Below are 16,185 nucleotides of genomic sequence, written 5' to 3' on the forward strand. Positions count from 1 at the left end.
AATGCCGACAATTGGTTCCACACCCCAAAAATAATGATTTTTTTATTCTGAATAACAGGTAAAACAAATGAAACAAACATTTAAAAACAGCTGAATATGTGATATTATAAGTTACTGTACAGTAATGGAGAGGATGGGAAACACAAGGGCTGAGGGAGACTGCAGGGAGTATAAAGGAATGAGTACGGGGAGAGAGGGGTTACAGCTATGGAGAGATTACCTCCACAGTCCTGTCCCCTGATGTAAGCCCCAGCCTGAAGTGGATCTGCTATGATTTGGAAGGTGAGGGAGACTTCCTGGGTCAGAGTACAGGGCTGTAGACCCCGCTATGCAGATCATGTTCTTAAACCTCTTAAAGCTCTTAAACCAAAACAATGCTCTTAAACCAAGTCACAATTTAAAAAATTTGAGAGCTCTTTTTGCAAAGCGCTCTCAATCCAAGTTACTCTTAAACCAAGGTACCACTGTATAAAATACCATAAAAGTATTCATTATTCTGAGCTTCCATTTAATCATGCTTTTCAACTTAAAAGCAGATGAGAATATAGTATATATTTATATGAGATTCACTAACGGATATCAACATGCTATAAATATTCGAGGAAGTAAAATAAAAATTGTCTATGTTTGTTATGACTGGTCTAAAACATGACTAATGTGCATGTTTCAGCCCTCTTTTATTAATGTCAACATTGGTGACTGGGAACTGAGTGGAGTATGCAGAGCATTACCATTGGAGACAAAAGAAAATACTGCTAGTGTGAAATGAAATGTAAGGAAATATGTCATGGAATAGGAAAATTATCCAAAGCAATACTTATTTTTATTGAGCTAAAGCTGACGAGTTAAAAGGCAACTCAAACAAGGAAAAGAAATAACAACTCTCTAATTCGTAGGTTAGGTTCCCACACAGTATTTTTGCTCAGTATTTTGCAACCAAAACCAGGAGAGGCTTAAAAACACAGATTCACACATTGCTGAAATTTAGTGGATGGCCACCATTTAGTGGGGGTGAGTTGCAACTTGCTAGTATTGTTAAGATGTTCCTGAAACCTGTGTCTAATGTTCATTCATTCTGTTGTCTTCAGAAATCAGACTCGTGAACTGATAGTCCAGAAGAGCTTATTGCCCTGTCTCTACAGACAGCACTGCTCACCACTAGAGATGAGCGAACCGGGTTCGGGTTTGAGTTGATCCGAACCCGAACGTTCGGTATTTGATTAGCTGGGGCTGCTGAACTTGGATAAAGCTCTAAGGTTGTCTGGAAAACATGGATACCACCAATGACTATAGCCATGTTTTCCACATAGCCTTAGGGCTTTATCCAACTTCAGCAGCCACCACTAATCAAATGCCGCAAGTTCGGGTTCAGATGGACTCGAGCATGCTTGAGGTTCGCTCATCTCTACTTACCACCATAACACCATTAAATTTTAGTAGCCCATGATAAACTTTAATAGACATGCAATCCTCAGATAATAAATCTCCCAGTATTCTTTGATATTTGCACAGAACTTTCTAAGCCAATCTGCAATCTGGAAAAAAAAGCCTTTACACAAGGAGCTGGAGAAAGTTGGAAGTTTAACTCTGTTAAAGAGGCTGGCCACTTTATAGTAAACTAGTTCAGTGTACAGTATTAGTAAGTGTACTCACTGTATATACTGACAGCAGCTTCCTGTGTACCTTATACAGCTAAAATCAGACTCCCCTCCTCCAGGCTGTGCTGCCCTGCTCTGTGGTGAGTCTGTCCATAAGATGGCCGACATGGAGGAGCATATGACCATGCCCTGCCTCCAGTGTCCTCCATAGGAATATACAGGCTCAGTGTTGGACACTGGGGGCAGGGCAGCATGTTCACATGCCCCTCCATGTCAGCTATCTTATGGACAGATTCACCACAGAGCACCACAGCCTGGAGGAGAGGAGTCTAACTTTAGCTCTATGAGGTACCCAGGAATATGCTCTCAGTGCAGTGAGTATTACCATGTCTGTGCATTTCTGCTGCACTGGTAGGTGAAGAAAACTGGCATCTCTGCAATCCAATCTGTCTCCTGCTCTGCCTCTCTCTGTTGAGGACCCCCCACCCCAAGAAGACGAAGACCATGCGACCTCTGTCTAACATTAAGTTTGTTTGCTGCGCACAGACTGAGGATGTAGACATGGCAGGGGGTGGAGAGGGGGCCAGGATGGGCAGAAAGGAGGTGGGTGCTGATGGGAGACACAGAGAGGGAGTGGGGCATATGCAAAAGGATTGGGGTTATGGGGGTGGGAGAAACAGGGCATTCTGAGCATGCCTTTGGGAAATGTATTCTGATAACTGCTATCAGACTATAGCACCGTATAGCACAGCAAAGTTAGTTGTAAAGAGATGTGTGGTTCTAAGTAGCAGGTGGGCTGAAGTGCTGCTCTGGAGGCTAAACAAGATCCTAGTGATATGCCATAACATTATCAGATGGGAATACCTCCTTAATAAGGTCATTTTATAAATAAAAAAGAAAGAATTTAATGGGTGTGTTTATATATTATAAATATTGAGTCTACAAAATAACATGGGTAGAAGCGAATTCGTAAAAATTGTTGCTTTAGCTAGCTTTTAAATGAAGGAAATATTTGGGTTGTATAGGAAATTATATCATCCAAGAAGTAGGGTAGGAAGTCAACTGAAGAAACTGAATTCAATTAATGCAGCACTTGCCAACTTTTAATTCCATTCCCACCAAGCTCATTCAAATACTTTGAACTGTAGTTTAGATTAGAAGATTGAACAGACGCTTAAGACAAGGTTTGAAAAGACTTTTTCCGAGCTGGAAGAAAGACACGCTCCTGTAACGGAAAACAAGCTCCCATGAACCCTTAATATGACATTTCCTACATTTGTTCTTATGTTGCCTGTAATATTTCCACTGAGCCTTTTTATCTAGGGGTAGATGAACACATTTGGTTTCAAAATATTTAAAGGTGTATTGTACTAAAATATATATTGTTTTATTTTTAGTGTGTTCCTTGGGGAGTTTCCAGAACAAACTGAGAATGAGGTAAATTTTAGTGTATGTTTAGTTAAATTTTTCAGTGATTGTTAAACATTTAAAGGTCATGTCTGATATAAATAAAACTGCCTTCTAGGGTATAAAAATAATAAAATTTATTATACGCAACTGTCTTCTGCTTTGTGAGTCCTGCACTGCCGCTCTAGTCCTCTCTGCTAAGGACTATGTTTACTTCCCTTTGTGACACGCTCTTCTTATGTCCCTAGGGCACCCTCCACCTAATCACTGGCAGCATGAGACCACTGAGGACAGTGACTGGCTGCCAGCTGGTGCGGGGATGTCATCAGGAGAGTAGGGAAAGCAAGTCACCAAAGCTGTAAAACTGTAAAACTTTTTTTTTTTTTTACAAAATATGCCTAATTGTACTATTCTCACACTTTTAACTTTTTCCATTTACAGGACTGTTTAAGGATTCTTTTTTGTGCTATAATCTGTAATTTTTATGATCTGAATTTATTATTGCTTTATAGAATTCTTTTTCTGATATATGATGTGACAAAAACTTGGGGAAAAATGGGGAAAGAACCTTTAAATATTTATTAAAAATTTTATTTGACACTTTTTAAGACTCCCCTAAAGGACTTTTATAAGCAGTCAGTAGATTGCATAACCTGTTCAATGCTATGCTTTTGCACAGAGTGATTGGTCAGGTCAGCTCTCTGCTAGTAGTGTCTGCCTTAGGCCCCGTTACCACTGAGCAAACGTAGCGGAATTCTGCGACGGAATTGTCTGCCGCGGAATGCCGTTAGCCTCCCGGTCATAATGGGAGTCTATGGGAGGCGCGCGCTCCTGCTCTGTATGCGCTGAAGAATAAACATGTTCATTCTTCAGCGCGTACAGAGCAGGAGCGCGCGCCTCCCATAGACTCCCATTATGAGCGGGAGGCTAACGGCATTCCGCGCTGGACAATTACGTTGCGGAATTCCGCTACGTTTGCTCAGTGGGAACGGGGCCTTAGGCAGACTCTATTAGCAGATGGCTCTGTCGCCAACACAAACATTTTCAGCAGGGCTCAGGTTGCCATAGAAACTGATGGATACTGGTCGGTGCAAATCGGTCAGTGATAAGTGACCCTCCTGTCACTGAAACACTGCGATTGCTACTGATTGTAGCATTTAAGGGGTTAATGGTAGACATCAGATGGCACTTACTGTCTATGAAGCCTACCTGTAACTGTATGTTATACGGTTATGATACTGTGCGTCGAGGCCCAGGCAGCCATGCTGTATGTATATGTCATGTGTTGTTAAACATCATTTTATAGGTATCTGTCACATATACACATATTTGCACTTTTATATAAAACAGTAAGCATCAGACATAATGTAATACTAACCTGATTTAGAGCCACATGATGGTGCTGTTTGACCGGTCGGACATGTGCACATATTAGGCCGTGAACAGAATCCATCACCACAGGAATGGCGGCAAATAGCTGAAAGTACATGATAACTATTAATCTGGCAGATCTGACAGAAAAAAAAACATTATAAAAAATCAAGTCATACATGTATAGTATTGTACATTAACATATATGAATCAGCTATTAAAAAAAAAAAAAATAAGAAAAATCCCTAGATCACAAAATCGATGCATACCTAGGTGGATCACAAAATATGTTGATAAAGTATATGGGGGAGATTTATCAAACATGGTGTAAAGTGAAACTGGCTCAGTTGCCCCTAAAAACCAGTCATATTCCATTTTTAATTCCACACAGACTCTTTGGAAAATGAAAGGTGGAATCTGATTAGTTGCTAGGGGCAACTGAGCCAGTTTCACTTTACACCATGTTTTATAAATCCCCCCCTATGTGTTATATTATTCCTTTAATCTGGCTCCCTGGCTAATACATTTTGTCAATTCAGCATGTGACAAAAGATTCTATGCTAACATGTGCACTACTGTGCAAAGTGTGATAAAAATGCTGCAAAGACATCTGCCATCAGAAAAAAATCTGACTGGCTCCATGTTTTGTAGGGATCAAAACTTCCCATATTATAATTCCAGTCGGCCTTATAGGAAAATGGCATAATAAATATAAATATGAATGTTTTCAGGAACCTAAATTATGGGAACATGAAATCAATGTTGGCATGACGACCTTGAAAATGAATGACTGTTCAGGTAATTTAGACCCCATGGATTCCAGGTGAATAATGCCTCTAAATTCATTTAGAATCTAAGCCCTATTGATTTTAGAGGGAAATCACGTTTCTGTTCTTAAGAACTGACATGCCAATTCTTGACAAGCATTCCATGTGGAAGTATGCCATTGCAATTCTGCTTTAAATCTGCTTTGTAGAGGATTTGACAAGGATTTTGAGGGTGTGAACATACCCTCAACGTAATCCCTGTCCTGACATGTGGCACGCTTCCATAAACATTTATATTTACGGGGTTTGTATGATGAGATGTTGTTTTTCACAGCGATCACAGCAATTGGTTGGCAGTGTTAGAGAAACCAGACATTCAGTGATTGGATTATTATATTGTCCATGGGACAACCACCTTAAAGTGACATTCTCTTTTAGGGTGCCTTCACACCTACCGTATCGCAGTAGAAAATCCGCTGCAGATCCGCAGCAGATCCGCAGCAGATTTAACTAAATGAATGAACACAGCATTAAATACGCACTGTCAAATCCGCTGCGAATCCGCAGCAGATTTGTAAGTGCGGATTTAGTGCTGTGTTCATTCAATTAGTTCAATCCGCTGCGGATCTGCAGCGGATTTTCTACTGCGATACGGTAGGTGTGAAGGCACCCTTACAAATCTTTTGGCATGTCATTGACATATGTCAGAATATGGCGTAAGTGGGCCCCACTGGCCCAGTAATCTCTGAGCTAAAAGGTGTGCGTTTAGTTCTTGTTTTTAACTTTTTACACTTTAGTTTTTATACAAAGTTTTCAAAACTACACAATGTATAATCCAGTAGAACTGATTGTCCAGAAGCAGTCTCTCACAGGAAAAGTGTCCGTGATGGGGTGAAGTGTAGGAAAATACACCGTAGATATTAAAGCCACTCTGTACCTACAATCTGCCCCCTACAAACCACTTGTACTTTCTTATAGCTGCTTTTAATCCAAGATCTGTCCTGAGGTCCGCTCAGCAGGTGATGCAATTATTATCCTAAAAAACAAATTTTAAACTTGCAGCCTAGAGTGTTTGTGCATCAGATATGCACCGCCCCTCCACTGCTCCTCTACACCCGATTCACTATTAGGAATGCCTCAGGCAGGATTTTTCCTAATCATCACCTGTCTGAACACTGCACATGTGCTGGATAGTTAAGGCCCCTGTGCAGTGTTCAGACAAGTGATGAATAGAAAAAAACTGCCATGGGGCATTTCTAATAGTGAAGAGGGTGGGGAGGAAGGTCGGAGAAGAGGTGCAAGCCTAGGGCACAGCACTCTAGGCCACGCCAATTCGACACAGGCTGCAAGTTTAAAATTAGTTTTTTAAGAGAATAACTGCATCACCTGCCGAATGTACCGCAGGACAGATCTGGGAATAAAAGCAGCTATAAGAAGGTACAAGTGGTTAGGAGGGGTCAGATTGTGGGTACAGGGTCGCTTTAAATACAACCAGAAGCAGTCACACAGACCAGGCAAGGAAGGATAAGACACAAAAGAAAAAAAGTATTAAAAAGGCATTAAACGTGGTCTCTTTTACTTCAAAAATTTGTTGGGACCCTAGTTCACAGACCTCCACTGATATCTTCTTTTGTAATTATATGAGGGTACTTGTAATGATGGCCTTGCACTTTAAATAACAAGATTGTGATAAAAAGTCAAGTCAAATCAATAAAAATACAGAAAAATAAAAATCAAAGACCTTTTATTTCGACAACCAACATCCACAGGTTGGCCTGTGTAAGATTTAGTGAGCATTTCTAGAGGGTGTAACCTGCATGTAACATAAATATGCTGAGGCAGTACGCCTGCTTCCCGTTTAGGGCTCCAGAATTTATGGAGAGCAGTAACATCTGTGCAGGATATGTGCTGAAAAGTGATGATGCCGTGTAATAGTGGACATGGCGAACAATGATTTGTTGTCATTAGTGGCAATTGCAGCAGGTGTGATCATTTCTCCCAGATGTGCGTACACTGCTATTGGCTGGAGCATTCTACTCTTTATCGGTCATAAAACTGTATTTCAAATATGAAAACAGGCACTGCTGCCATCATTTATTGGTCTTGTCATATACTGTATCAATAAAAGCATATGGAAATAGGATGGGAAATAAAGGGAGGCATACATGAGGTTGGGGCAACAGAGGCAGGATAAGAGACGAAACATAACTGTCACTGAAAATCTGACATGTTATAGTAACATTTAAATTAGGCTATGTCTGTGCACTCAAATATTTACAGGTGCAGATTGAAGTAATCAATATTGTGAATATATCAAATGCACTCCACAAATACTTCTTATGCTTTTAGTTTATTTTTACATTTCTCAAGTTCAAATATATTCAAGAAAAGATGCTCCGGAAAATAGTCAGATTGTTCATAGTGAGATTGTATACCATACCCGGTGGAACGTTTCGGTCAGAGAATCACCTTTCTTAACCAGTACTGTATGTATTGGTGTATAAAATTGGTGTAAAATATAAGCTGTATGAGGAGTGCATTTGATATATCAAGAATACTGTCATAGTGGCACATCAGAGATTTTGATTGGTGGGGGACAGGGTACTGAGACCCCCAGTCATTGCTAAAATAAGAGGGCAGAAGCACTCAGCTGAGAGTTGTGCTTGTTCGTTTCCGCTTGGTTCTGTTTGGAGAGTGTGGCAAGGAGTGTATAGCTTTTTAGAAAGTCTACAGAATTCTCATTTTAGTAATTAGTGTGGTCTCGTCTACCTATCGCCCATCCCATGGATAGGTGATGGCTTTGGACAAACCCTTCAGTTAAAAGACTTAGAGATACAGAACAAGTAAAGTAAGTAAATGAATGGTGGATTAGCTTTAACTCTTATTACCATCTCTCTTCTAGTACAGCTGAAGTTGCCAAGATACTTAAATTTCAGACCTCTTAGCTGCCTAGACTAATTTAGCATTAGTAGGTAAGGAAATGAGAAAAAAAAAAGATGGAAACTTACGGACAATGCATTGGTTCCCTCCCGGTAACGTTTTCCACCCAGGACAACAGTATGCATTGTATCTGGAGCCGCAAACATTGGGTCTGAAAAACAAAAGCCGCATATTAGACCAATGTGTTCAAACTGCATTAAAGTGTCAAGTATAGAAACAGATGTTCATTTCTTTATGTCATAGGAAAAAGGACTAAGCGTTGTATTTAATCTAATATCATTACTCATGCAAGAAAAAAAATCAGGTAGCTGCAGAAAAGTATCAGCTTTCTGAGGTTTATGTAACTGACACATTATTTGGTTGGTGAAAGACTAATGGAACGGACGCTGTGCCTCGGAGTTTAGAAAATAAAAAATCCTGATGAGGTATTAACGGTCACCATGGCCCACATTCTGTCCAGCTCAGCAGTATTTTAATGAGTCCAGGATGCTCTCACTCAGCTATAACTTAATGAGTTGGACTCTCCCCAGGCACAACAAGGTCCATTAAAAAATTACAGACAAATGGTCATTTCAGGGACCTTTAACTCCTTACATGCTGCAAAACACACCATTTTTCCTGTTGCTATAATAAGCTACAGGAAATAAACACAAATCCTCGGGATAGTCTTTAAAACGTCACAGACTGAATTCACTGAAGCAACTGTGTTATGTATTTAGTAGTGTAGTCTTCTTCAGAAGCTCTTTTCCTATCACAAAGGTGCCAATACGTGTTTCTGAACTAATGACAGGCAGTTACGTTATGACTGTAAAATTATACTAAATACATACTACAAGGTCATGTTATAATATTATGCTATATGCTGTAAAGTTTGTAAAAATACAAGGTTCCATCAAGTTTGAACTATAATCCTGCTATGCTGATCCAGTGGAAAGCAAAGAAACAACAAAGAAAACCTTATGGGGCAGATGCCAACTGACCCATAAATGGCAAAAGGTCCTTCCCACTTCACTTCCAGAAATATATTTTTTCTAGAAATAAATTCATACACCCCTTGAACATGTTCAATGAATTAACCAAACAATCAATGTCAAACTTGCCGAACTGTTTGGGACCAGCTTTGGCAACGTTCCCTGAACCTGAATGCTTGGCGTTTGACTCCCAATGTCTGGAGAATTTGGATGCAGCCCTAGGAAAACCTGTAAAACAAGGATAAAGCCATAGGCTATATCCATGTTTTCCTTGCAGCCCAACCCTAAGACAGCATCCAACATGTCCAGCTGCCAGGAGTCAAATGCTGAACGTTCTGGTTTAGAGAACGTTGCCAAAGCTGACCAGTTCAGCAAGTCCACACAACACTATTCCTAAACCATCTTTTTCCCGAACTAACACAAAATATAATTAAACACTTAATACTTATACTTATTACTAGGAAAACTATCATAAGGAAATATCAAGCAATCACTGGCAGGCGAACACAAATGACCGCTGTATTGTTTGTGTAGCCCAATAAAGGTCCCTCCAATAACTGATGGCAAACGATCCCTCCATAGTCCCCAGCAATCTCCAGATAGGCAGTCGGCTCCTTTGTGTTTTATACAGCCACGGATACAGCATGTGACCCACGACTCTATTCATTCTCTATGGAGTCGCTGGAGAGAGCAAAAGTGTGCAATAAGGTTGATATTCCTGGAGGTGTCAGTAATATGGAAAATGATTTAGCTTTGCTAGATAGGTGGTCCAAACAATGGAAAATGCAGTTCAATGTTTTCAAATTTAAATAATGCACTGGAGGAATCCTCTATGCAAGTATCATATCGCCAGATCTGTGTTGGCAAAGACTTCAGAAGAGAAGGATTTAGGGGTAGTGATTTTATTAAAATGAATCACCAATGCAACCAGGTGGTAGTGAAAGGTAATGGTATGCTGGGCTGTATAGCTAGACGTATAACCAGAAGGAAGAGGGAGATTGTGATCCCGCTGTATAGAGCTCTAGTGAGACCACATCTGGAATACTGTCTTCAGTTCTAGACACCGCACTTAAATACAGATATTGGTAAAATAGAACAGGTCCAAAGATGGGCTACAAAAATGGTGGAGGGTGTGAAGCATAAAAGATTATCAGTAAAGACTTAAAGTAGTAATCTAGGAAAGGCTGGGCATGGGCTGTTTTAAAAGTAAACGTACCTCCCACAATCCCCACTGCAATTCTACTGCGCCTTCCATCTTCTGCCACTTCCTGGTCTTGGTGTGACTGCAGTGGAGTCCCACCTCAGTCGCTGATTGGCTGGGTGGGCCTGCAATGTCACAGCCCCAGAACCTGGAAACAACCTAACGGGGAACAGAACATTGTGGTGGCGACATTGGAGACAGGTAGGTGAGTTTACCTTATTATGTTAAAACAGACCATGCCTACCATATCGTTAAAAAACACTCCTAACCCAGAATACCCCTTTAAAGATTTGAATCTGTATAATCAGTAGGAAAGAAGGGAAAGGGGGGACATCTACTACTCTTTCAGTAAGGTAATATTTTCTCACTTTGCTTCTGATCTTTCCTTCAGCTAACCTCTCACTGTGTCCTCTTGTTCTTGAGTTCAGTTTTTATTAACAACACTTTCCTCTTGAATCTTATTTAGTTCTTTTACATATTTAAGGCAAGGGGACACAGTCAGAGTTTCGTTGAGGGAAAGATCAGAAGCAATATGAGAAAATATGACTTTACTGAAAGAGTAGTAGATACTTGGAACAAACTTCCAGCAGATGTGGTTGGTAAATCTACAATAACAGAATTTTAAACCTTCTTCGGATAAACATACAGCTATCTAAAAATAATAAGAAAGAAAATACAAAAAGGATAGACTAGATGGACCAAGTGATCATTTTTACCCCACAATCTTTTATGTTTCAAGGCAGTGGAGTTACGGAACTGGAAAGTGTAAAGCCACTGGCTATGATCAGTAGCACTTGTCGGGGTTTGAGTAAAATGTCCAAAAGCTTTAACTCTGAACAACCATTTCTGAATAGAGATGAGCGAACCTGGAGCATGCTCGAGTCCATCCGAACCTGAACGATCGGCATTTGATTAGTGGCGGCTGCTAAAGTTGGATAAAGCTCTAAGGTTGTCTGGAAAACATGGATGCAGCCAATGACTATATCCATGTTTTCCACATAGCCTTAGGTCTTTATACAAATTCAGCAGCCACTGCTAATCAAATGCCAAACCATCGGGTTCGGATGGACTCGAGCATGCTCGAGGTTCGCTCATCTCTATTTCTAATCAATTTCAGTAGGCAAGAATCAGGTATTATAATTAGTGTTGAGGAGACCTGTCAAAATGTTGAGGTTTGGGAAACGTTATCTAAACATGAACACAGGTTTGATTCCCTGCAGCTGCAGAAGTTAGATGCCACCCTTGGGAGTCCTGAAAAACATGTTTACCTGTAGTACTCTGCAGGGAATCAAACTCTGAGTTTTTGGGTTCGGATAACGTTGCATAATCCCAAACATTTTGACAGGTCAGCGCAACATTAATTATAATTGAAGATTTATTAGAAGGAAAGCAATCAGATCAATGGATTGATGCGCTCTAAGAAGCCATTATTGGCAAAAACTAGGTCAAACAGGAGGTCTGGTGTGCTTTGTTGAAACTACATCCTAATAGGTTTATTTGATCTCTTTTTTGAGTATATTAAATAAAGCATTGTCTAATGATCCAAACTGGCCCACACTATGGTGTACCTTTATATTACATAGATACGGTTAAGGGCACTTATATGAATCTCACTGATCCAGCAGAAAATGAATCAATTATCCAGAATGCCTCTGAAGAGGCTGAACTACAGTGCTGAAAAATGTGCAGAGAGGTGCGGAGTCATCTTCTGTGAGGATCTGTCTGAAATATATTAGGTGTTAAATTAGAGAGAGAGAGAGCCTTTTTACCTATAAATATTGATCTATTTAAGTATAGGGATTGTGTAAACCTCATTTTCTTAACATGGTTTGTTAAAACACCACTGCATTATTTACATTATAGCTCTTATCATTTGAAAGAAATTTCTTTCATTTATTTTCCATTTGTAACAAACGCAATATACAACAAAGAAAAATAAGGCATAATATCTGTTTTTAATTTTCTATTGAAAAAAATGAAGTTGCCACCGGAGGGCATTGGGGGAGCATAAACAGGTAAGAATGGCTTCTTTATTATATTTCAAGATAATAGCAGCAAAATATCTGAACCTTTACAACACTATGGTACTACATTCTCTGTTATGGGAATGGATAAGCGACCACAAGATGAGCAGGTATAACCCTTTGTAAAACTACTGGAGTGTCCAGAAAAACACAGGACGATCAAACAAGAAAAAACAAACAGCAAAAATTTTGACCCCGTTCTCAGAATAAAGGAAAGCCAGCACAATGCATTTTTACCAGGCTAACCAACTTATAGCTCAACCTTCAGCCACTCCAAGTGTTCCTCGCACCTTTGCACATAACATAGTTACTTAGGGTGCGTTCACACCTACAGGATCTGCAGCAGATCTGCAGCAGATTTGATGCTGTGTTCAGTTATTTAAATGAAATCTGCTGCAGAAAATCAGCTGCAGATCCTGTAGGTGTGAACGCACCATTAAGGAGTTATAATTATAATACAAAGTATATTACATTAGTATTAAACCTCTGTAACAGGTTTCACCACAAAGCGGTCTGTCCACCACCATAACTACAACCAAACAGATCTCTTTTTGCAGCTTCAGCCATGGTTGCTGCCCCTAAATCAACCCTTGAGGATATGATGACCTGAACTAATGCTAATCTAACATATCACCCAGCAGAGCATAGGACTGATGAAAAATGATCATCTTAGGAATAAACGAGGACAATGAAACCTTCTTTAATCTGCTCATGAAGGACCTAATATATACATATATATATATATATATATATATATATATATACACACACACACACTGGTACCTCAATTTAAGAGTAACTTGGATTAAGAGTGTTTTGCAAGAAGAGCTCACAGTTTTTCAAAATTGTAACTTGGTTTAAGAGCTTCCTGTACTAGGTGGGAGCGGGAGTGGGGGAGGGGCATGGCCTGCACAGGGTGGTATACAGCCCTGTACTCTGACCCAGGAAGTCTCCCTCACCTTCCAAATCATGGCAGATCCACTTCAGGCTGGGGCTTGCATCAGGGGACAGGACTGTGGAGGTAATCTCTTTATAGCTGTAACCCCTCTTTCCCGGACAGAGAGTGCTGCTATACTGTGCCCACATCTGCCTTGCTCATTCCAGCTTCATGCTCCCTGCAGTCTCTGTCAGCCCTTGGGTTTACCATTCTCTCCATTCCTGCTATATTGTGCCTGCACTCACACTCAGCTATACACACTGCTATAATGTACCGGCACTTACACTGAACTATACACATTGCTGTATAGGAAAGTTTCTGTCTCTGTCCTACTACACAGCTCTGTGATTCTCACTTCCTGATTGGCCCATGCTGAGCACACACCCCTCCCAATTGCTGTCATGTGACCACATAGACCTCTGACAGCATCCCTGCTTCTCTATTCTAGCCTGATGTACTACGCTACTGCATTATGGGTATCTGCAGTTCCATCCTGTATCTACAAACTGCTGCTGTTTTTTCAGGTTTATGCACTCACTATACATTATACTCCACATGCTGATTGTTATACTGTACAGTAACTTATAATATCACATATTCAGCTGTTTCTCATTGTTTGTTTCATCTGTTCTAGATGTTATTCAGAATTTTTTTTTTAAATCATTATTTTTGGGGTGTGGAACCAATTCTGTATTTCAATGATTTCTAATGGGAAATTTTGGTTTGGTTTAAGAGTGGATTTGGATTACAAGCACGGTCCTGGAACGAATTATGCTCGTAATCCAAGGCATCACTGTATATATATCCACTACATTCCCAAACATAATAGATTCCCAAAAGTCTATATAACGTGTTTAATACAGTGTGGTGAGAGACACACACCAACAAAAGTATCAATTATGTCACTGCTCTAAACCTTGGGACTATTTCAAATTTGTTTTATTTCGACAACACTGTTTTACTTTATACTTCTGAGTCATAATGAAAAATCCTATCTGTTGTTACATAGCAAGTAGTGATAAGCTAAAAGTAAAATATTCGAATATTCGATATTCGTACGAATATCTCCCGAATATTCGAATATTCAATCCCATTAAAGTCTATGGGAACAAGTATTCGATTATTGAAAAACATAAATTTCGACCACTTGGAGGTAAAAGCCGTAAGATGGGGGATTTGAACTCTTATCGAATATTTTTCGAATATTCTGCGAACTATTCGATAATACTCGATAGATCGAATACCTTACTATTCAATCGAATAGCTATTTGATCGAACAGTATTCGCTCATCACTAATAGCAAGGAAAAGTCACAAACCAGGTTGGACTCTCCACACGTACACTAGCTTGACAGTTATAAAACTTCTCAATGTTTTGCTTAAAATGCAAAGAACCACTTGGCTGGTAATACCAATTGATGTATTCCAATGTACCAAATGTACGAATACAGCAACTGATCTTTTGGTTGAAGACGCCATGGGACCCAAGTTCCCATTGGTGCTCTACTGATGTATGGCTATGGATAGCACAGCAGTGGCCAAGGAGAAAACATTACTTGAAGGGTACAATATTTAAAATCAATAAATTGTAAATTTCTATTTATTTGCATTAATGTGGTCCAGTAGTAAAAAAAAAAAACATTTTCCCAGATACTCCTTTTAAACCTTTAATTCCTGCCATTTTTCTTAGCAGTGACCACTGAGGCTATGTTTACAGCCACTAAAATAAAAGCAAAATACGACAGTAAAATAAATACAAAACACAGCCGTATTTAGAACCTAATAATGTGCTACATTAAGCCGGAGTCACACAACGTATTTTTTCAATTTATAACGGCCATTGATGCAGATTGCAAGACCGGCCGCTATTTATTAAAAAAAATACATTGCATAGTTTTCTATGGGATCCCGGCCAGAGTGTAGACACTCAAAACTGATGCAAAAATTCATTGAATAGGGGCCGCACAAAACTGACAGCACAGACAATGTAAAGTCTGGCTCTGGTCGGACTTTACATTGCCTGCAATAGCTAATTGGAATTCGGCACACCTATGGAGTGTTTTATACCTATTTTACTGTTGTATTTTGCTTTTTTCATGTATATCAACAAAAGTATAAACTTATTTTCCTAACATAAGCCGGTCAAACAATAGGTACTACTCTCAGAACTATGAAAATGGTCATCAAATCACCATTAACCATAACCATGTTCACATTATTATTATTTTTTATGACAAGAATGTCCGTTGTTGCTGATTAAAGCAACGGCTGTTCCTGTCATAAAAAAAATGGGTTGCATTGAAATCAATACAAACAGCCATTGTCCACACAGCGTATGGAAGAATGGCTGTTGTACAAAATGGCCATGGAAATAATTGACATGTCAATTATTTATAGCCCTTGTTTCCAACCAGCAGCCGCACACTGTGTGGTTGTCATGCCGGCCGTAGTATGCATGAAAGTCAATGGTTAATTATTTTCCAGGCACACCCCTACAACTTGCACAATTCAATTGGCTTTAAATAATGTTCCTCCAGCCGATAATGCAGTATCGGCAGGAGAAACATGTTAAAGAGTGGCCGTTATTTGGCACTGCAAACAACAGCCGCCGTTTTACATTGTGTGAACAATGTCTAAAGCTGTTTGCGCAGGTAACCGACACTGACTTGCTGCTGTACTCCGTTTTCATGTAACCTATTATGTTGGTTTGTCTGCTGCCCAGTTTTTTCAGTAAAGGTCACAAGTGAAATTTTAGTGTTTAGTGGGTTATTGTGTGGTCTTTAACCAGATATAGATCATGCTGCATTATTTATTTTTATAGCATTCTCTAATTTGTGTTTTGTGGCTATTTTCCGCCATGGAATTCAATGGAAAACAATAGAGACACTATATTTAAGCCTGCTGTAGGAACATTGCCTAGAAGAAAAAACTCTCACTAATCTCTACACAAACATGTGCGAAAGGTTTTTT

General features: G+C 39.6%; 1 protein-coding gene and 1 long non-coding RNA gene across 4 annotated transcripts in view; one reads left to right on the forward strand and one right to left on the reverse strand.

The window, feature by feature from the left end:
- The window catches only part of LOC138800912 (uncharacterized), a 30,644-nt gene extending 27,568 nt beyond the window's left edge, over positions 1-3,076 (forward strand). Inside the window, exon 3 of the long non-coding RNA XR_011364541.1 lies at positions 2,996-3,076. This is a non-coding gene — a long non-coding RNA (uncharacterized lncRNA). The remainder of the gene's footprint in view (positions 1-2,995) is intronic.
- The window catches only part of FBN1 (fibrillin 1), a 199,078-nt gene that overhangs the window by 165,913 nt on the left and 16,980 nt on the right, over positions 1-16,185 (reverse strand). For all 3 annotated transcript variants that reach the window (XM_069983105.1, XM_069983095.1, XM_069983085.1), the window contains exons 3-4: positions 8,152-8,234; positions 4,384-4,482 (exon numbers count right to left, since the gene is read on the reverse strand). In XM_069983105.1, the coding sequence (XP_069839206.1) occupies positions 4,384-4,482; positions 8,152-8,234 (182 nt within the window). The remainder of the gene's footprint in view (positions 1-4,383; positions 4,483-8,151; positions 8,235-16,185) is intronic.

The sequence above is a fragment of the Dendropsophus ebraccatus genome, chromosome 1 (genome assembly GCF_027789765.1).
Source record: "Dendropsophus ebraccatus isolate aDenEbr1 chromosome 1, aDenEbr1.pat, whole genome shotgun sequence".
In the NCBI taxonomy this organism is placed as follows: Eukaryota; Metazoa; Chordata; class Amphibia; order Anura; family Hylidae; genus Dendropsophus; species Dendropsophus ebraccatus.